The sequence below is a fragment of the Elephas maximus genome, chromosome 7 (assembly GCF_024166365.1).
Source record: "Elephas maximus indicus isolate mEleMax1 chromosome 7, mEleMax1 primary haplotype, whole genome shotgun sequence".
NCBI classification, from domain to species: domain Eukaryota; kingdom Metazoa; phylum Chordata; class Mammalia; order Proboscidea; family Elephantidae; genus Elephas; species Elephas maximus.
Window position 1 is genome coordinate 10987666 of NC_064825.1, and position 21997 is coordinate 11009662.

Genomic DNA, 21997 nt, shown 5'->3' on the forward strand with positions numbered 1-21997 from the left:
CAATTTGATAAACCAGGACAGGAAGCAGTGTCAATGGTCACTGTGTCATTACAGTTGGACCAACCTTAAAAACAAATAGGAAAGAGATATAGAGAATCTATCATTTTGTATTCAAATATTTACACCTAAGATATAAGTTTCTATAGCTTTTGCTGTTCATGTATTTAAACACTTCAGACTGTGTTTATACCTTTATACCTAGAGAGTACAGCTTTGACGAAAAAAATGTTGATTGAATTCTAGTACTTAAGGTTTTAATGAAAAGGACCCAGAAGTAGAAGGACATCTGTTATTATATAAATTGTTTATAAGCTTGGATTGTGCCTATCGTGGTTTAAATTTACATGACCATTTCTTAGTCAGTCTTGGGCATTACTATTCCTAGTATGCATTTTTTTATGTTAAGTGCATTTTTTCCATTAAGGCCATTATTTGAAGTATTCTATTAATTAAAATATTTGTCTATGTAGTAAACTCCTTAACCAGCTGATCATCTAATATGATACATACCATCGTGTAAGTATCAGTATTATAATCAGAGCCCTGGTGTATTTTCAGCTACACAATAATAGTTTAATAGGATTTAGCAAGACCTAGAAGGTACTCTGGAGTTCCTGGGAGGTGCAAACAGTTAACATGCTAGCCTGCTAACCAACAAGTTGGAGGTTCAAGTTCCTCTGGAGGCACCTCTGAAGAAAGGCTGGTGATCTACTTCTGAAAAATCAGCCATTGAAAACGCTGTGGAGCACAGTTCCACTCTGGCGCCCATGCAGTCTCCATGAGTCAAGATTGACTCAACTATAACTGGGTGTTTTAGAGTTTACTCTGTTCTCAGAGAGTAGACTTTCCATTCAAGTAATACTTGTTAGACATTCTAACTCAGGGACAGCAAAAATACATGGCATATTTTTACCTTCAGCAAGAATACTCTATTAGCTGCAGAAATCCCCTCTATTGTAGACTATTCTTGCTCATTCAAGGGCTCAGCTAGAGGAGTTAACATGCTTCTCAAGACATGGCAACAACTTTCCTCAATAAATCCAGGCTTCTTAGGCATTCTTTCAACTGCTCATATTTAGAAACTTATATGTCAATATCCTCCTTGGTGAGGTCCTCCTGTCTCTCTGCTGGCTTCTCTCTTTTATATCTCAAGAGATTGCCTCGAGACACAATCCAACCTTATAGATTGAGTCCTGCCTCAACTGTCACCCATCCTCCCTCATTAACATCATAGAGGCAGAATCTTCAACATACAGGAAAATTACACAATACAGGGAATCATGGCCCAGCCAAATTGATACACACATTTTAGGGGGGACATAATTCAGTCCATGACACCAGGGAACAAATTGAGTGTGCCACGTATATTAGAACAAATAACTAGTAAAAAAATGAAGGACCAGAAGTACTTAGAATACATCTAAATTAAGTTAAGGAGGTTAAATTTGGGAGACCTTGATTAGTTAGTTCTGTTTAAAGTCTTCCAACCAGACACTAGCTTGGTCCTGATAATGAATTTGGAGATAAGAAATAAAATTACCGAATTCTATTTAGAAAATGGAAATATGCCTGCTTAAGCCACAAAACAAGTTTTGAAGAACTACAATCTTGCTAATCACATTAAATAAATGTCAATTTTATGTTGTTTAAAACCCACGTTTTTGAATCATAAAGAAAAAATCCAAATATATTAGTAAACTCTCTTCAAAATGCACAGAAGGAAAAAAAAAAAGCAAACTTTGGTTTAGTCTGAACCACCACTTGACTTGATGTGAGTGGTACATTCATTAGCCATAATGTCTCAGCTAATTACAGGTTGCAAAGAGGCTCTTGGGTACCAGTGTTGGGGAAAGGGAAATGCAACTTTCAGTCTTGCTTCTTTCATTCTCAGCAAACATTTCTCTGACGCTTGGAAGAAGCTGAGTTTAGTCTTCTGTATTACAATTTTCTTTTACTCTTTCCATCCTGCTTTCCCCACTCTCCATGTAATATAGAAGGGAAGCAAGTACAGGGCAGTGTCTTCTCACCTCCCATATATGTTTCAAGTTACCCAGATACCAATCCGCCAGACTCTAAGAGTAAAATCAAGTTCAGTGAATTAGTATTACCAAAGCAAACCAAAATAAGCCTTTGATTCTGAAGAAGTGAGTTACTGAGAGTTTTTTTAAAAATCTTCTATTGAAAGCAGACATGGCGATAGTTATTAAAGTCTTTGCAGTGGCACTGTGGATGTTCTCACTGCTTTCTTTACCGATGAGAAGATTCGTCAACAACAAAAAAGATTTCTTCCCCAGGTGTCACTTGATGTGCACACATGGGTACTTATCAAAAGTGCACTCTCTTCTAAAAAGAAAAGCAACCACGATGGAAGTAGACAAAATTGCTGTAAGGAAGAATTTTCAGAATGAATACTGCAAAAGGCCAGAACCAGTTACCAAGGTAATATAAAAAGCACAAATAATCTTATCTCTGAAGAATACTTTAGAGTTCTTAAAGAGCCTTTGCAAACTTTTTTTTTTACCCAGCTAGGTTGTGAAATTTTCCTTTATAGAGGTCCTTCAGCAACAATGTTAAAAACCTTTATCAAAAGATGCACTGTGATTACAATTTTTTTGTGTATGTGTGTATATGTATTATACACATATATATAATTATGATTATAAAAATATGTACATACATATACATATATGTAGAGTAGAACTGCCCCATAGGGTTTCCAGGAAGTGGCTGGTGGATTTGAACTATAGATCTTTTAGCTAAACGCTTAACCACTACACCACCAGCGCTATATACATATATACACACACACACATACACACAGACAAAAACTTAAAGGATAATACTCAAAAATGGAAATAATTCTTGAATTAGGGTGGCATGATTATAAATATCTTTTTCTTTTATCAAAAATGTCTTTGATGTCACCATGCTATATTTTCAGTTAAAAACAATTTTAATCATTAAGTGACAAATGATTTGAGGTGAATTCTGCCTAAAAGCAAGATTCCCTTCAGACTGGAGGCAGGAAGAGAAGTCAAGTCATCTGGAAGTCCTTTCTTACCCTGGAAGCTGGCCAGGTGTGAGGAGAAAATCAGGCAGAATCCAGCTGGTCACCCAGGCTGGGTTTCTCTCTCTCTCTCTCTGATTCTCTCTTTGTCTATATCTTATCCATACATTACTTCATGAGGGCTAATTATGTGCTAAGCACTTCACATACATTATCTCATTTAACCCAGCAACCTTATGAGGTAGATGTTATTATTACCCTCATCTCACAAGGAGGAGGTGAAATAACTGCCCAAGGTCACAGAGCTAATAAATTGTATAGCCTGAGCTTGATTTTAGGACTCCTGAGTCTTAAGCCCATGCGCTTAACAATAAGATCTAAACTCCCTTGCCTTGGCTTAACATCCCTTATGTTATCAGGTCCATGCTTACTTCTCCAACCTCCTTTTATGTCTCTCTTCCTGTATTTACCATGGTCCAGCAATATCAGCCCAAAGCATACCAGTCTCTCTCCTACCTCAGAGTACTTGCACTTGCCTCTGCTTGGAAAACCCTTCTCCTGGGTGGATCATTGTCATCCTCAGGCCTCCACTTATGTGTCACCTCATGGTAGTCTTCCTGACTACCTCATGTAGGGTAGTCCACTCTTCCCAAAAATTACTCTTTCTCACATCACCTGTTAATTTCCTTCTTAGCACTTATCACAATTTGTAAATTATTTATTTATTTACTGATATATTATCTGTCTCTTCCCCGGGGAATGCAAACTTCTTGAGGCAGAGACTTTGTCTTTGTACTTCTGTGTTTCTAGCACCTGGTATAGGGCCTGACACACAGCACACTGAACAACTCCTAATGCCCTTAACCTCTGAGCCACATTATCTGAGACAGGGAACACAATGGATTATTTCTTGCATGATGATGACATAGGTTCAAAAGATTTTATAAACAGCACCTAAGCCCATTTTTACCCACATTTTATTCAAATGTAAGACACATCGGGGACATTTGTGCATTTATTTTCCCAGTTCTTTACATGTCCAGCTCATCCTACAGATCTCAGCTCAAGTGGTATCTCACTAGAATCTTCCCTGACCACACTCGCTGGGGTCAGGTCGTCATCCCTTCACCCCTCTTTAATTTGGTTCATAGCACTTATCACACTCCAAATTTATGTTATTTGTCTATTATTTTTTTGTCTCTGTTCATTACAACGTAATGTGCTTGAGGTCAATAACTTATTTATCTTGATCATAACTGTATACACAACATCTAGGACTTTTTCCAGCACATATAGATACTCCACAAATATTTGTTGAATGACTCAACAGACTGGCCATGTATATGTATTCACTCTTTATTTCTAATCATTTTTAAAAGAATTTTTTGCTTTTTTCTAATTATCATTATCTATGATCAATTTTCTCTTTTCTGAGAGTTATACCTCATTTTTTTTTAATTGCATCAACTAGAACTACCCAAAAAACCAAACCCATTGCTGTCAAGTCAATTCTGATTCATAGAGACCCTGTATAAACCCACTGCCGTCGAGTCAATTCTTACAGCAACCCTGTACGGATAATAGATAATATGGCTAATAACAGGTAACTTTGAGGTTTTTTTTTAAACCTAATTGGTCTACCATTAACTATGATATTGGTGTTTTCTAGGGCAGATATTCTTTACCATGTCAAGGAAGCATCCTTCTAAACCTAGCTTACTAAGGATTTGAAATTTAATTTAGTTTTAACAAAAAGTGGTCTTGAATTTTATCAAAAAACTTTTCGGCATCTGTTGAGATGATCATAGGGTTTTCTTCCTTTGACTTCCTGATAAAGTAAATTATATTAATATTAAAACATTCTTTCGTTTCTGAAATAAACTCAACTTAGTCATTTTATATAATGTAGTCTTTGATTTGCTGGTGGTTTTCTTAACATATTTTTTCTGCATCTATTTTTTTACATTCATAGGAAAATTGTAATGTGCTTTTGTGTTTGTTTATTGACCTAGCTTTTTCAGGTGTTGTTATCAGGGTAAAAAAGAGGGAAAAAAAATGCCAATGATTTGATTCTGACTCATGGCAACCAAATGTCAGAGTAGAAATGAGCTCCATAGCAAAGGAAATGAACAGACACTTCACCAAAGAAGACATTCAAGCAGCCAACAGATACATGAAGAAATGCTCTCCATCACTAGCTATTAAAAAAAAAAAAAAAAAAGCTATTAGACATATGCAAATCAAAACCACAAGGAGATACTATTTCACCTGGACTTTACTGGCACAAATAAAAAAAAAAAAAAAACAGAAAACAACAAATATTGGAGAGGCTGCAGGGAGACTGGAACTCATGCACTGCTGGTGGGAATGCAAAATGTTACAACCATTTTGGAAAACGATATGGTGCTTCTTTAGAAAGCTAGAAACAGAAATACCATATGATCCAGCAATCCCACTCCTAGGAATACATCCTAGAGAAATAAGAGCCATCACATGAATAGACATATGCACACCCATGTTCACTGCAGCACTGTTCACAATAGCCAAGAGATGGAAATAACCTAGATACCCATCAACAGATGAATGGATACACAAACTATGGTAGGTACACACAATAGAATACTATGCAACGATAAAGAACGACTATGAATCTGTGAAGCATCTCACAACATGGATGAATCTGGAGGGCATTATGCTCAGTGAAGTAAGTCAATCACAAAAGGGCAAATATTGTATGAGACTACTACTATAAAAACTCATGAAAAGCTTTACACATGAAAAGAAACAATCTTTGATGGTTACGGGGGTGGGGGTGGGGATGGAAAAACACTAAACAGACAATAGATAAGTGGCAACTTTGGTGAAGGGTAAGACAGCACATGATACTGGGGAAGCCAGCACAGCTTATCTAAGACAAGGTCATGGAAGCTCCATACACACATCCAAACTCCCTGAAGGACCAAATTACTGGGCTGAGGGCTGTGGGGACCATGGTCTCAGGGAACATCTAGCTCAATTGGCATAACATAGTTTATAAAGGAAACGTTCTACGTCCTACTTTGGTGAGTGTTGTCTGGGGTCTTAAAAACTCGTGAGTGACCATTTAAGATACTCCACTGGTCTCACCCCTTCAGGAGCAAGGAAGAATGAAGAAAACCAAAAACGCAAAGGGAAGATTAGTCCAAAGGACTAATGGACCACAACTACCACGGCCTCCACCAGACTGAGTCCAGCACAGCTGGATGGTGCCCAGCTACCACCACTGACTGCTCTGACAGGGACCACAATAGAGGGTCCCAGACAGAGTGGAGAAAAATGTAGAACAAAATTCTAACTCACAAAAAAAGGCCCAGACTTACTGGCTTGACAGACTGGAGAAACCCTGAGAGTGTGGCTCCTGGACACTCTTTTAGCTCAGTAATGAAGTCACTCCCTTCAGCCAAAGATTAGACAGGCCCATAAAACAAAACGAGACTAAAGGGGCACGCCAGCCCGGGGGCAAGGACTAGAAGGCAGGAGGGAACAGGAAAGCTGGTAATAGGGAACTCAAGGTAGAGAAGAGAGAGTGCTGACATGTCATGGGGTTGTTACCCAATGTCATAAAACAATATGTGTACTAATTGTTTAATGAGAAACCAGTTTGTTCTGTAAACCATCTAAAGTACAATAAAAAGAAGAAAGAAAGAAATGTGCTCTATAGGGTCTTCAATGGCTATTTTTTCAGAAGTAAATTGCCAGGCTTTTCTTACAAGTGCCTTTGGGTGGACTAGAACTGTCAACCTTTCAGTTAGCAGGTGAGCGCATTGACCATTTGCATCACACAGGGACACATAAGAGAACAATAGGTTTATATAAATGCCCTCAGAAATATTTTACTTATTTTTCGGAGCTTTGGAACAGGGACTTGGGGTGTTTGTACATATCTCAGATTTCACTGCCTCTCTCTTTCATTCTCAGGTAGACTAGCAATACCGAAAGCCTCTTAGAGTGAGGATGTAGGGTGAAGAAGAATTCAGTGTTTAGGACTAGGATGAATGAATACTAACTGTGGGTTGCTTCATTCCGAGATTTTGTCTGTGAAATCTAGACCTCAGGTATATAGAATTTTGACTTGAATGTGCAGGAGGCTCTAGTGCTCTTGCCTCATATAATGCCTTGGGTTTCAGACACTTACGGCATCTACCACATCAGGACTCAGTGACTTGTTTAAACACCCTAGAAGTCTTTGTTAATCTTGCATAATATCTCTGTTACTCAAGGGTCCATAATACCTCATTATCCTAGGCAACTCTATGCAGCCATTTAAGGGGACATTATGGAAGACTACATATTTAATACATACACATACATATAAAAAATATGTATATATATATACATATGTTTCCCTATGTATATATACAGACACAGAAAATGGGAATATATAAAAGTACAAAAAAAATTAGTTTTGGATCACAGATAATTAATACTTCAAATCCACTGGGTGCTCCTTGGAAACCATGTGGAACAGTTCTACTCTGTCCTATAGGGTCACTGTGAGTCGGAATCAACTCAACGACAATGGGTTTTTGGGTCTTTACAGTATTTTTACATTTTTATATGCTAAAAATTATTAAGAGGAACAATCATTCCTTGGCCTTACTTTTCTATGAGGAGACTTCTACCAAACTGGGATAACTTCCCAGGCTCTCTACCCAGCCCTTATGTACTCCTCAGGGTAGGTGGAGGAGGAAGATAACCTGTTGAAGGGTAGAAAGAGTATGTAATTCCTTGATCTATGCTTTTTGACTGGATAAGACTGTCTTAGTTATCTAGTGCTGGTATGACAGAAATACCACAAGTGGATGACTTTAACAAACAGAAATTTATTCACTCGCAGTCTAGGGATAGAAGTCCAAATTCAGGGTGCCAGCTCCAGGGGAATGGCTTTCTTTTTCTGTCAGTTCTGGAGGAAGGTCCTTAACATCAATCTTCCCCTGGTCTAGGAGCTTCTCAGCACAGGGACCCCAGGTCCAAAGGATGCAGTCTGCTCCCGGTGCTTCTTTCTTGTTGGCATAAGGTCCCTCTCCTGTCTGCTTGATTCTCTCTTTTATATCTCAAAAGAGTTTGACTCAAGATACAACCTAATCCTGTAGATTGAGTCCTGCCTCATTAACATAACTGCCTCTAATCTTGCCTCATTAATTCCATAGAGTTTAGGATTTACAACATAGGATAATAATATCAGATTACAAAATGGTGGACAACCAAGCAATACCGGGAGGCATGGCCCAGCCACTTGACACACATTTCTGGGAGACACAATTCAATCCATAACAGGAACAAACTCATTACAAAGCTTGAGGCACTTGGGACTCATTCTCCCTGCCACCAATAATCTCTGCTCCACAGATCTAAGTCTCCCTCTGGTGCTCTTCTCCATGTTCTAGTCTTGGATGGCACTAGTAAGCCCATTTACCTGGAGAACTAAGCCATTGTTCTGTTCAACTTCACCAGTAATGAAGCTATTTTTTTTTAATTGACTTTTATTGTATTTTTTTAAAATAATTTTTATTGTGCTTTAAGTGAAAGTTTACAAATCAAGTCAGTCTCTCACACAAAAACCCATATATACCTTAATACACACTCCCAACTACTCTCCCGCTAATGAGACAGCCCACTCTTTCCCTCCACTCTCTCTTTTCATGTCCATTTCCCCAGCTTCTAACCCCCCCCCCACCCTCTCATCTCCCCTCCAGGCAGGAGATGCAAACATAGTCTTAAGCATCCACCTGATCCAAGAAGCTCACTCCTCACCAGCATCCCTCTCCAACCCATTGCCCAGTCCAATCCATGTCTGCAGAGTTGGCTTCAGGAATGGTTCCTGTCCTGGGCCAACAGAAGGCCTGGGGGCCATGACCACCGGGGTCCTTCTAGTCTCAGTCAGACCATTAACTCTGGTCTTATGAGAATTTGAGGTCTGCGTCCCACTGCTCTCCTGCTCCCTCAGGCATTCTCTGTTGTGTTCCCTGTCAGGGCAGTCATCGGTTGTACCCGGGCACCATCTGGTTCTTCTGGTCTAAGGATGATGTAGTCTCTGGTTCATGTGGCCCTTTCTGTCTCTTGGGCTCATAATTGCCTTGTGTCCTTGGTGCTCTTCATTCTCCTTTGATCCAGGTGGGTTGAGACCAACTGATGCATTTTAGCTGGCTGCTTGCTATCGTTTAAGACCCCAGACACCACTCTTCAAAATGGGGTGCAGAATGTATTCTTAATAGATTTTATTATGCCAATTGACTTAGATGTCCCCTGTAACCATGATCCCCAGACCCCTGCCCCTGCTACGCTGGCCTTCGAAGCATTCAGTTTATTCAGGAAAATTCCTTTCTTTTGGTTTAGTCTAATTGTGCTGATCTTCCCTGTATTGTGTGCTCTTTCCCTTCACCTAAAATAGTTCTTATCTACTATCTAATTAGTGAAAACCCCTCTCCCACCCTCCCTCCCTCCCCACTTTCATAACCACAAAAGAATGTTTTCTTCTCAGTTGAAACTATTTCTCAAGTTCTTATAATATTGGCCTCATACAGTATTTGTCCTTTTGCAACTGACTAATTTCACTCAGCATAATGCCTTCCAGGTTCCTCCATGTTATGAAATATTTCACAGATTCCTCACTGTTCTTTATCGATGCGTAGTATTCCATTGTGTGAATATACCATAATTTATTTATCCATTCATCTGTTGATGGGCACCTTGGTTTCTTCCATCTTTTAGCTATTGTGAACAGTGCTGCAATAAACATGGGTGTGCATGTATCTGTTTGTGTAAAGGCTCTTATTTCTCTAGGATATATTCCAAGGAGTGGGATTGCTGGATCCTATGGAAGTTCTATTTCTAGCTTTTTAAGGAAGCACCAAATCAATTTCCAAAGTGATTGTACCATTTTACATTCCCACCAGCAGTGTAGAAGTGTTCCAATCTCTCCACAGCCTCTCCAACATTTATTATTTTGTGTTTTTTGGATTAATGCCAGCCTTGTTGGAGCAAGATGAAATCTCATTGTAATTTTGATTTGCATTTCTCTAATGGCTAATGATTGTGAACATTTCCTCATATATCTGTTAGCTACCTGAATGTCTTCTTTAGTGAAGTGTCTATTCATATCTTTTGCCCATTTTTTAATTGGGTTATTTGTCTTTTTGCAGTATCATGTAGATTTTAGAGATCAGGCATTGATCAGAAATGTCATAGCTAAAAACTTTTTCCCAGTCTGTAGGTAGTCTTTTTACTCTTTTGGTGAGGTCTTTGGATGAGCATAGGTGTTTGATTTTTAGGAGCTCCCAGTTATCTAGTTTTTCTTCTGCATTCTTAATAATGTTTTGTATACTGTTTATGAAATGTATTAGGGCTCCTAACGTTGTCTCTATTTTTTCTTCCATGATCTTTATCGTTTTAGATTTTATATTTAGGTCTTTGATCCATTTTGAGTTAGTTTTTGTGCATGGAGTGAGGTATGGGTCTTGTTTCACTTTTTTGCAGATGGATATCCAGTTATGCCAGCACCATTTGTTAAAAACACTGCCTTTTCGCCATTTAACTGTTTTGGGGCCTTTGTCAAATATCAACTGCTGATATGTGGATGCGTTTATGTCTGGATTCTCAATTTGTTCCATTGGTCCATGTATCTGTTGTACCAGTACCAGGCTGATTTGACTACTGTGGTGGTATAATAGGTTCTAAAACCAGGTAAAGTAAGGCCTCCCACTTTGTTCTTTTTCAGTAATGCCTTATTTTTCCAGGACTTCTTTCCCTTCCATATGAAATTGGTGATTTGTTTCTCCATCTCATTAAAGAATGTCCTTGGGATTTGGATAAGAATTGCATTAAATGTATAGATCGATTTTGGTAGAATAGACATTTTTATAATGTTAAGTCTTCCTATCCATGAGCAAGGTATGTTCTTCCACTTATGTAAGTCTCTTTTGGTTTCTTGCAGAAGTGTACTGTAGTTTTCTTTGTATAAGTCTTTTACATCTCAGGTAAGATTTATTCCTAAGTATTTTATCTTCTTGGTGGCTACTGAAAATGGCATTGATTTGGGGATTTCCTCTTTGATGTTCTTCTGTTGGTGTAGAGGAATCCAACTGATTTTTTATGTTTATCTTGTATCCTGATAGTCTGCTGAACTCTTCTATTAGTTTCAGTAGGTTTCTGGAGGATTCCTTAGAGTTTTCTGTATATAAGATGATGTCATCTGCAAATAGAGACACTTTTATTTTTTCCTTGCCAATCTGGATGCCCTTTATTTCTTTATCTAGCCTATTTGCTCTGGCTAGGACCTCTAGCACAATGTTAAATAAGAGTGGTGATAAAGGACATCCTTGTCTGGCTCCTGATCTCCATGGGAATGTTTTCAGGTTCTCTCCATTTAGGGTGATGTTGGCTGTTGGCTTTTTATAAATGCCCTTTATTATGTTGAGGAATTTTCCTTCTAATCCTATTTTTATCATGAATGAGTGTTGAACTTTGTCAAATCCCTTTTCTGCATCAATTGATAAAATCATGTGGTTCTTGTCTTTTATTTATGTGGTAAAAAAAAAAAAATGTAGTAGATTACATTAATTATTTTTCTAATGTTGAACCATCCTTGCATACCTGGTATGAATCCCACTTGGTCATGGTGAATTATTTTGTTGATATGTTGTTGAATTCTATTGGCTAGAATTTTGTTGAGGATTTTTGCATCTACATTCATGAGGGATATAGGTCTATAATTTTCTTTTCTTGTTGTGTCTTTACCTGGTTTTGGTGTCAGGGATATGGTGGCTTCATAGAATGAGTGTGATAGTATTCTGTCCTTTTCTATGCTCTGAAATATCTTTAGTAGTCGTGGTGTTAACTCTTCTCTGAAAGTTTGGTAGAACTCTGCAGTGAAGCCATCCAGACCAGGGCTTTTTTTTGTTGGGAGTTTTTTGATTACCTTTTGAATCTCTTCTTTTGTTAGTGGTCTGTTTAGTTGTTCTACCTCTGTTTGTGTTATTTTAGGTTGGTAGTGTGTTTCTAGGAATTCCATTTCTTCTAGGTTTTCAAATTTGTTTGAGTACAGTTTTTCATAGTAATTTGATATGATTCTTTTAATTTCAGTTGGGTCTGTTGTAATATCGCCCCTCTCATTTCTTATTCAGGTTATCTGCTTCCTCTCCTGTTTTTCTTTTGTCAGTTTGGCCAGTGGTTTATCAATTTTGTTGATTGTTTCAAAAAAAACAGCTTTTGGTCTTGTTAATTCTTTCAGTCGTTTTTCTGTTTTCTATTTCATTTAGTTCAGCTCTAATTTTTATTATTTGTTTTCTTCTAGTGCCTGAGGGTTTCTTTTGTTGCTCTCTTTCTATTTGTTCAAGTTGTAAGGATAATTCTTTGATTTTCGCCCTTTCTTCTTTTTGGATATGTGCATTTATTGATATAAATTGGCCTCTGAGCACCACTTTAGTTGTGTCCCAAAGCTTCTGATAGGAAGTGTTTTCATTCTCATTGGATTCTCTGAATTTCTTTATTCCATCCTTAATGTCTTCTATAATCCAGTCTTTTTTGAGCAACGTATTGTTCAGTTTCCAAGTGTTTGACTTCTTTTCCCTGCTTTTTCTATTATTGATTTCCACTTTTATGGCCTTATGGTCAGAGAAGATGCTTTGTAATATTGCAATGTTTTGGATTCTGCTAAGGCTTGCTTTATAACCTAATATGTGGTCTATTCTAGATAATGTTCCATGTGCGCTAGAAAAGAAAGTATACTTGGTTGCTGTTGGGTGGAGTGTTCTGTACATGTCTACGAAGTCAAGTTGGTTGATTGTGGCATTTAGATATTCCGTGTCTTTATTGAGCTTCTTTCTGAATGTCCTGTCCTTCACTGAAAGTGGTGTGTTGAAGTCTCCTACCTTTATTTTGGAGCTATCTATCTCACTTTTCAATGCTGATAGAGTTTGTTTTATGTATCTTGCAGCCCTGTCATTAGGTGCATAAATATTTAATATGGTTATATCTTTTTGGTGTATTGTCCTTTTAATCATTATATAGTGTCCTTCCTTATCCTTTCTGATGGATTTAACTTTAAAGTCTATTTTGTCAGGAATTAATTTTGCCATTCTTGCTCTTTTTTGATTGTTATTTCTTTGATGTATTTTTTTCCATCCTTTGAGTTGTAGTTTGTTTGTGTCTCTAAGTCTGAGGTGTGTCTCTTGTAGGCAGCATATAGACGGATCTTGTTTTTTAATCCATTCTGCCACTCTATGTCTTTATTGGTGCATTTAGTCCATTTACATTCAGGGTAATTGTGGATAGGTATGAATTTAGTGCTATCATTTTGATGTCTTTTTTGTGTGTTGACAGTTTCTTTTTCCCACTTAATTTTATGTGCTGAGTAGTTTTCTTTATATATTGTCCTTTCCTCATATTTGTTGTTGTTGATTTTGTTTCTGCTGAGTCTGTATTTTTTCTTCGTATTTTATTTTGATGAGTAGGATAGTTTGTCTCCTTAGTGGTTACCTTATTATTTATCCCTATTTTTCTAAGTTTAAAACTAACTTTTATTTCTTTGTATCGCTGTATCTTCCTGCCCATATGGAAGTAATGAAGCTATTTTGATCTCCATCTGTTTGATTGCTGTTTTATTTTTTCAATATTCCCCAAACTCTAACAAATGGGTGTTGCTTTTGTATTCAAAGAAAATGTTACTTTTAAAAAATGTAGGCTAAAATGTGACTCGGACAGTGTAAACTGGAGGGCAGAATAATGCTAACCCTGTCACCACACCCACAGCATGCCTGTCCCTGCCCTTTGTTTTTTCTGAGCCTCAGGTTTTGCAGACTAACAGCTGAAAATAAGTATTGCCAGAACCTATGGGCAAGTTTTACATTGCGGAGCAGCCTCCGGGCATCCTTTTCCTGTAGGTTTCTGACTTGTACACCCTGGATTTACACATGGAGATGTATCTCTCTACAGGCTGCTTCCATCATTTCCCCACCACTTAGTGTTCAGTGGAAACCCTGGTAGCCCAGTAGTTAAGAGTTTGGCTGCTAACCAAATGGTCAGCAGTTTGAATCCACCAGGTACTCCTTGGAAATCCTATGGAGCAGTTCTGCTCTGTTGTATAGGGTGTCCATGAGACTATGAGTCAGAATTGACTCCCCAGCAACGGATTTGGGTTTTTTTTTGTTGTTGTTGTTGTTGTTAGTGTTCAGTGTTAGAATTCTCACCTTCCTGTGGGAAAACCAGGTTTGATTCTCGACCAATGTACCTCATGTGCATCCACCACCTGTCAGTGGAGGTTGTATTTTGCTATGATGCTGAATAAGTTTCAGCAGAGTTTCTAGACGAAGTCTAGGAAAAAAGGCCTGGTGATCTCACTGAAAAATCAACCAATGAAAACCTTATGGCTCACAATGTGGTGCGTGGGTCCCTGTGAGTCGAAAGCAGCTAACAATAAAGTTTCCCTCTGATGGAAAGGCTTGAAATAAAGTTAATGTGCTATCTTCAAAAAATGGTAAAAATATAAGCTGCTTCCTGTTAAAATGGAAGAAAGAGCCTGGTAGAATGGTAGAAAAATGTGCAACACAACCTCAAATTCTTAAAAAATCCAGGCTTACTGGACCAGTTGAAACTGGAGGACTCCTGAGACTATTGCCCTGATGTAATTCAAACCTTGAACCGAAATTAGCCCCTAAGGTCCACCTTTTAGCTAAATATAGATTTGTTCACAACATAAAGACTATCACCCATGAGTACTATGTCTCTTTAAAAAAATCATCTATATGAGACCAAACAGTTAACAATTACTTTAAAACAAAGATGAGAAGGTGAATGGGGCAGGGAAACTAGATTAATGAAAATGGAACAACCAGAATGGAAATAATGAGAATGTTCATGCATTATGAAGAATGTAACCAATGTCACTGAACAGCTTATACAGAAATTGTTGAATGGGAACCTAAACTGCTGTGTAAACCTTCACTGAGACACAATAAAATATAATATAAAAAAAAAAAGATAAACTTTCAAAAAACAATGTAGGCTGCTTTGTGTGCAAATAATATTAATAGGTATTGAGCATCAACTATGTAATAACTGTCAATTGCTTTATGTGTATCATCTCACTGAGTTTTTATAATAATCGTATGAAGTTGGTTCCATTATTCTTATTTTAGAGGTTAAAAAAACCCTAATGTGTAGAAAGTTTAAGCTGCTGTTTTTCATTAAATCTTTATTCCATAATTGCAGATTTGGGACTAAAGACTCAGGGGGAACCAAAAAAGGAGTTTCCTACCTAGACTTGCAAAGCTGTTCAGTGAACAATCAGAATAGTGAAAAATGAAATTGAACAACAGTGCAAACTCCCTGTGAAAACTTCGTTCTTAAAATTTTGTATCTCTTGTTTACTAATAAAGGCATGTTACCAACGTCTTACATTCAGGTGACTTATGTTTACTTGCTTAACTGAAAGCCACCAACCAAACTCACCCCTGCTGTTGAAGGAGAAGACATCCGGATTCTGCAGGAAGGAGAGTCAAAAACAGGCCAGAAAGATACTTCTGTGAAAAAAAAATTATCCTCGATATACATACACAATTTATTTTATTGTTATTGTTGTTGAGGATGTACACAGCAAAACATACACCAATTCAACAATTTCTACATGTACTATTCAGTGACACTAATTACATTCTTCGAGTTGTGCAACCATTCTCACCCTCCTTTTCCAAGTGGTTCCTCCCCCATTAACATAAACTCACTGCCCCCTGAAGTTCTTATCTAATCTTTCGAGTTGCTGATGTCAATTTGATCCCATATAGATAGATCTTAAAAGAGCATAAGGCAGACATTCTTTACTAGTTAAGCTAAACTATTGTTTGGTTTTAAGAAGACTTCAGGGGATATTTTTGATTAAAGGTTTAAGGTTTAAAGATTATCTCAGGGCATTAGTTTCAGGTGTTCATCTAGCCTTGATGGCTCCAGAAAGCCTGGATTTCCTGTGTATTTGAAGTCTGTTCTACATTTTCCCCCTATTGATCAGGATTCTTCTATAAATCTTTGATCAAAATGTTCAGTAATAGTAGACGGGCCCTGTCCAGTTCTTCTGGTCGAATGACAATGGCGGAAGTTGTTTGGGGAGGCAATTAGCAACACATTCCATTTCCTCCTTCTATTCCTGACTCTTCCCCTTCCTCTGTCACTTCAGATAAATTGTTGGACCTTGGATGGCTGCTTGCAAGCTTTTAAGACTCTAGGTACTATGCAGTAAACTAGGAGGTAGAACAGAAGCACTGAACGTATTAGGCCAATAAACTGGAATGTCCGATGAAACCATGATCCTAAACTTCCAAACCAAGGAACCAAATCTGATGAGGTGTTTGGTTGTACATAAGCAGCCTCTGTAACTACTCTTTTTTTTCGGTCATTATTGTAAATATATCTATCATACAACTTTTGCCAGTTCAATTTTTTATAGGTGTACAAATTATTGACAGTAATTACATTAATTGGCTGTGCAATCCTACTCTTAATCAATGCTATTTTTTCATGACGGTAAATTGAAACTCAGTACCCCATGAGCAAAAGTCCCTTCTTTCCCCCTCCCACCTCCCCCTGGGAACCACTAATAAACTCCTAGTCTCTAGACATGTGCCTGTTCTTGTCTTTTTATATAAGTGAGGTCATACAATATTTGTCCTTTTGTGATTGACTTATTCACTCAGCATAATGTCTTCAAGCTCCATTTATATTGTAGCATGTATCAAGACTTCATTTCTCCTACTTGCTGAGTAGTATTCTGTTGTATGTATATATCACATTTTGTTTACCCATACATCCATTTAGAGGGTTTCTACCTTTTGGCTATTGTGGATAGCGATGCAGTGAACATTGGTGTACAGGTATCTGTTTGAGTCACCGCTTTCAAGTCTTTTGAGTATATACCTAGGAGTGGAATTGCTGGGTCATACGGTAGTTCTATTTTTAGTTTTTTGAGGAACTGTCACACTGTTTTCCACAATGACTATACTATTTTGCATTCCCACCAGAAATGGATAAAGGTTCCAGTTTTCCCACATCCTTGCCAATGTATACCAAAAACCAAACCAAACCCAGTGCCGTTGAGTCGATTCCGACCCATAGCAACGCTATATATATATTTTTAATCTTAGTTATCCTAGTACAAGTAAAGGGTTTGATGTCTTCCCTGTGAGATTATAAACTTTTTTTAAAGACAAGGACAATCTAATTTTTAGTATAGAATACCTTCATGTAATAGGCACCATGTTATGTTATTGAAAGTAATGTACTGATACATGGGGACAGGGTTAAAGGCCAGCAGTGCCTGCAATGAAAAGTCTCACGTATATGCTAAATAGTGAATAATGAACACATTAATGAGTAGAAAGCACTGGACACCATGTACAATACATACTTCTAAGCCACCATCATTAACACAGGCTATTTACAAAGCTGTTCTTTGTGTTATACAACATTGGTGAACAGAATTGCTTCCTGCTTCATACAAATAACAAACACACCCACAGAATGTTGTTTGAACAACTAGCTGCCTGAACATGCCTTAAATAATGATGATCAAGATGGCTAGAAGGCCCAGAAGCCAAAACATAAATAGCCATTTTTTAAATATACACAGCATATATATCTTGAACATACAGAAACAAAATCTTTATTGGTTTTATTTGCCATAAGAAGAGATGATACAAGTGGAAGTACATTTTAAATGTTAGCAACCATCACTACCACATTCAAACCAAAAAAAAATCAAACCCACTGCCGTCAAGTCAATTCCAACTTACAGCGACCGTATAGGACAGAGTAGAACTGCCAGATAGAGTTTCCAAGGAGCGTCTGGTGGATTTGAACTGCCGACCTCTTGGTTAGCAGCCATAGCACTTAACAGAAGGGACCAAACTGAGGTGATGGGGTAGGAAAATTGATCTGACATAATTTCTGGGTGGGAAATGAAGCCAAGAAAAGCAATGTGTTTTCTGCAAAGTGCTTGATGATTTTATATATATCAAAACTTTATATATACACACACTTATATTTATATACATACATACACATATGTTCACATAAATATTAATATCATTGGAAATTTTCATCATCTTTCATTGCTCATTACATCTTGGAAAAGTTTTTGTGGTTTCATAGAATTACATTTTCATTTAGTCAGAGGATTAAGTATTTGAAAGTGGCACTTCTATTGCTTCTCTGAAACAGTTTGCTAAGGAGATTATCAAACTTTAAAGAAAACTACACGTGTTACTACCATCCTTTGCCCCAGGGCTGTCTTCTACTAAAGAGACCTACACCTTAAATGTCCTTATTAAGTCTGAGACTGACTTTTGTGGGACATGGATTAGGAAGTGTCCTAGGGAGGTATGAGAAGCTTGGCAAAGCATTCATTTCCAAGTATACACTAGTAATTTCAGCCCTTCTGCCAGGTCTGCCCACAAATGGCGGTGTGGTGAACTTAGTCCTCCTTGGTCTCTCGTATAAGGTGACTCTCTAGTACAAAAGCTCCGACTTGCAACTCAATTTCCTGTGGGCTCTTAATTACCGAAAGGGAGAATTAGTTATGAATCTCTTTCCTTTTTACTCCTAGCAGTCAAATCCAAATTCTGAGAGCGAACAGCGACAGCCAAAACAAATGCTTTGGAGTGAACTTTTAAGCCTCAGGCTCAGGAACAGAATTACGTAGACTTGTTTGCTTAACAAGTCAAAGGTACAGGCTGTGGGAGGGTAAATAGAGGGGACGCGGGAGGCCCGCCTCTTTGCAAACAGGATTGGTTCCCTCTCTTCCTTTAGTCGTGTATTTGCATCTCGGTTGGACAGGTGGAGAGAATCATGTCAATAAGGTGTTGTCAAAATAAGCCCTGTAGGTGTGGGCCGTTCCCTAGGTTTGTGGTTTTAGATTTTCAAAGGGTCGGACTTATTATTGGCTATGGGATCAGGTTCGTAAAAACTTAGGGGATCAGGTTCATAAAACTAGTTTTCTCTACCTTGAAAAATGCCGTCCTAACAGGAGGCGCCAAGGAGCTTAAGTGTAACTCGGAGAAGATGACCAAAGTTTCTCAGGGGTTTGACTTCAGTTTCTTGAATGATGAAGAAGCCAGGAAGATTCTGCAAGTGCTGGAAAGAAATGAGGAGCTACAAAGGGCAGAGAAGGAGAGGATCAGGTACAGAGCGAATTCCTTTCTCCCTCCTCTGCGCCTGGGTCCAGCGGTGGCCCTGGGTCCAGCGGTGGCCCTGGCGCCGGCGGCTTGCCTAGAGCTGGGCGTGCGCGGGGGAGCCCGGCGCCCTGACGCTGCACCTGGCGAGGGCCGAGCTCTCCGCTCAGCTACCTGGCCGACGCTGCGGGCGGGGCCTGCGGGGCCGGAAGAGGCAAACTAGTTAAAAATCTGCGCTGAGTTTCTCTTTAAAAGACTTTGGGATGATTGCTGCTCCCTCCAGACTCTGCAGCTTGACGGGTTCGACTGGGCCTCTCGGGTTCCGCAGGCGGGAGGAGGTCCCGAACCTGGCTGAGCTGGCGCCTTCCACCGTCAGTGTCTCTGGGATGTGTCCCGCGCGGCGGCCCGGCCCGGGTCGGCACACGTGGGCGGCCACCGGTGGCGCGGGGTCCCGGCGAGGTGGGGGTCCGCGCAGCGTTGCGGCGCTGTGCTCCTCTTGCACCTTTGGCGGTCCTGAGGCTTAGGTCATGGGGTGCACGAGAACTGAAGTGGGGCGCTACGTGGAGCTGATTCTGACAGTCCCGCCCTCGGCGGCCTGCGCGCACCCACGTGCTTACACACTCTTCCAGGTTCTCCGCACCCTCCTAACACACGTATCCCTCGGCCTCAGAGCATCTAAGAAATGACCTCTCCCCATCCTACGCCGACAGTCAGCAAGGTCCGGGAGGGCTGGCACCTCACCAACAAGAAACGTTCCCCCCTCAAGGACGCGAGTTCGATGAATTTGCCAAATATTACCGTGGGGTGAACCGGGCTGGGCTGGAATTCGCAGGATTGGCTGAAGTGGGTGGGTCTTTTTGTGTGTAGTGCTGTGGGAAGGAAGTCGCTGCGGAATGTTGCCCTTGACCTTACGACATAGTGTCGTAGGTGAGGTGTTGCTTACCAGTGAATTAAATCCAGATAATCACCTGCAATGTAAATTAATCAGTTTTTCTGTTCGGGAAGTGTGGGATAAAACCCGGAATGAATTACAGAGACTCTCTCACCAATCCCGAGCCCTGGTGGCACAGTGGTTAAGCATTCGGCTGGTAAAGGAAGGGTAGGCGTCTGGAACCCACCAGCCGCTCTGTGGGAGAAAGACGTGGCATTGTCTTTGTAAAGATTACAGCCTTGGAAACCCTTTGGGGCAGTTCTACTCTGGTCTACAAGGACACTATGAGTCGGAATCGATGAACTGGCAACTGGTTTGGTTTGGTTTTGGGTCACCAATCCGGACATAGATGCATCCCAGGACTTCTCTGGGGTCCTGGGGTGGTAAAAGGGGGTTAAAGTACTTGGCTGTTAAGCCAAGGGCTGGAGGTTTGAGGATGCCCAGAGACACCTGGGAAGAAACTACCTCTGAAAAATCAGTGATTGAAAACCTTATGGAGTGCAGTTCTACTTTGAGGCACAGGGGGCGGTCAAGAGTCAGAAGCCACAGGCAGAAACTGGAGAACCCTTCTCTAGTTGACTGGGCAAGGGAATTCAGATCAGCACCCTCAGGCCAAAAAAGAGTAGCATTGATTGGAATTTAGAAAGCCACGTTATTTGTGAGCAACTCTTTGGTGATATGAGTTTTTGGTTCCTACCTTCTTCCAGGTATTCCCCCAAAACTTCCCAGCACACTACTTAAACAGAGAAACCTTGGTTGGTCTTTGTAGAAGGAATTAGAATGCACTGGGCCTAAAGCTCTGTCTTTACTCTTCTCCCCTGGACATAACCCTTGGAGAGGGAGGAACAAATATTTGAAACTTGTGAATGTGGGTTTCATGCTATCTTACTCTGATTTTAGGAAAATAGGGTCCATCATTCCCCAAATAGTGTAAAAGTGCACCTTCATGAGCACAGTATGTCCACATCCATGCACACACAGGTACATGTGCCACAGCATATACACATGTACCACTCATAGGCACACACAACTCTGGGAAGGAGAACTTTAGTACTGCTTGGAGTTTGGCTTCAACACATGATCCAAAAGGACTGAGAAACTGTGGTGCTCTGAGTGTGTGTTATCAGAGGTGTTTCTTGTCTCTGTAGAGGATGGGACTTCTTAAGTGATCCACTGTTTATTTGGGGACATAGGGGAGGAGAATGAGGAAATAGCAGGAGGGAGAGAAACCCATGTGGTATGTTATCAACTTGGCTTCTCTTAGAAATAGTAATATAATTTATTTTAATTCTCATTTAAAGGAATTTTTACTTTTTATGTTTGATCTAATGCTTGCCTTGCTGTGTTTCCTTTATAGTAACTCATGTTGCCCACTTCAGCTGATTTTAGAGGATCTGGATCTATGCATAGGTGGCAAAGTCCATTGGGCTAGGCATTAGAAGGAAGGCTAAAACATACTTTCTGATTTTATAGTGCTCACATCCTAATTGAAGCATGAACAGAAAAAGTCATAATACTAAAACAAAATCAATATTGTGACTATTAAAAATAGCTAATTACCAAAACAATTTTTTAAAAGAACAGTATTAAATATAAAAATAAGGAAAGTAGATACTTGGGCCAAGTAGCCAACTCAATGATTTCTAGTACTTTGTTTTCCGCTAATTCCTGGCTCCCACTATCAAATACCTGTGACAGGGATGCCGTCTCCATGGGATTGTTGTGTTTACCTGCTTCAGGCTCACAGGTATGAGTTTCAGTAGCAGATGCTGGCATGCAAAAAAGGCCTGAGATAACTTGTGAACTTGGCTTCCTCTTCGCTCACTTTCTTGATATGTGTGATCATCATATTTTCCAAATCAAAAA

General features: G+C 39.4%; 1 protein-coding gene across 1 annotated transcript in view; it reads left to right on the plus strand.

Annotated features, from left to right (window-relative positions):
* Nucleotides 1-18846: 18846 nt before the first annotated feature.
* Nucleotides 18847-21997, plus strand: part of EXPH5 (exophilin 5) — a 108206-nt gene continuing 105055 nt past the window's right edge. Inside the window, exon 1 of the mRNA XM_049889352.1 lies at nt 18847-19209. Coding sequence (XP_049745309.1) covers nt 19091-19209 — 119 coding nt within the window. The 5' untranslated portion in view covers nt 18847-19090. The remainder of the gene's footprint in view (nt 19210-21997) is intronic.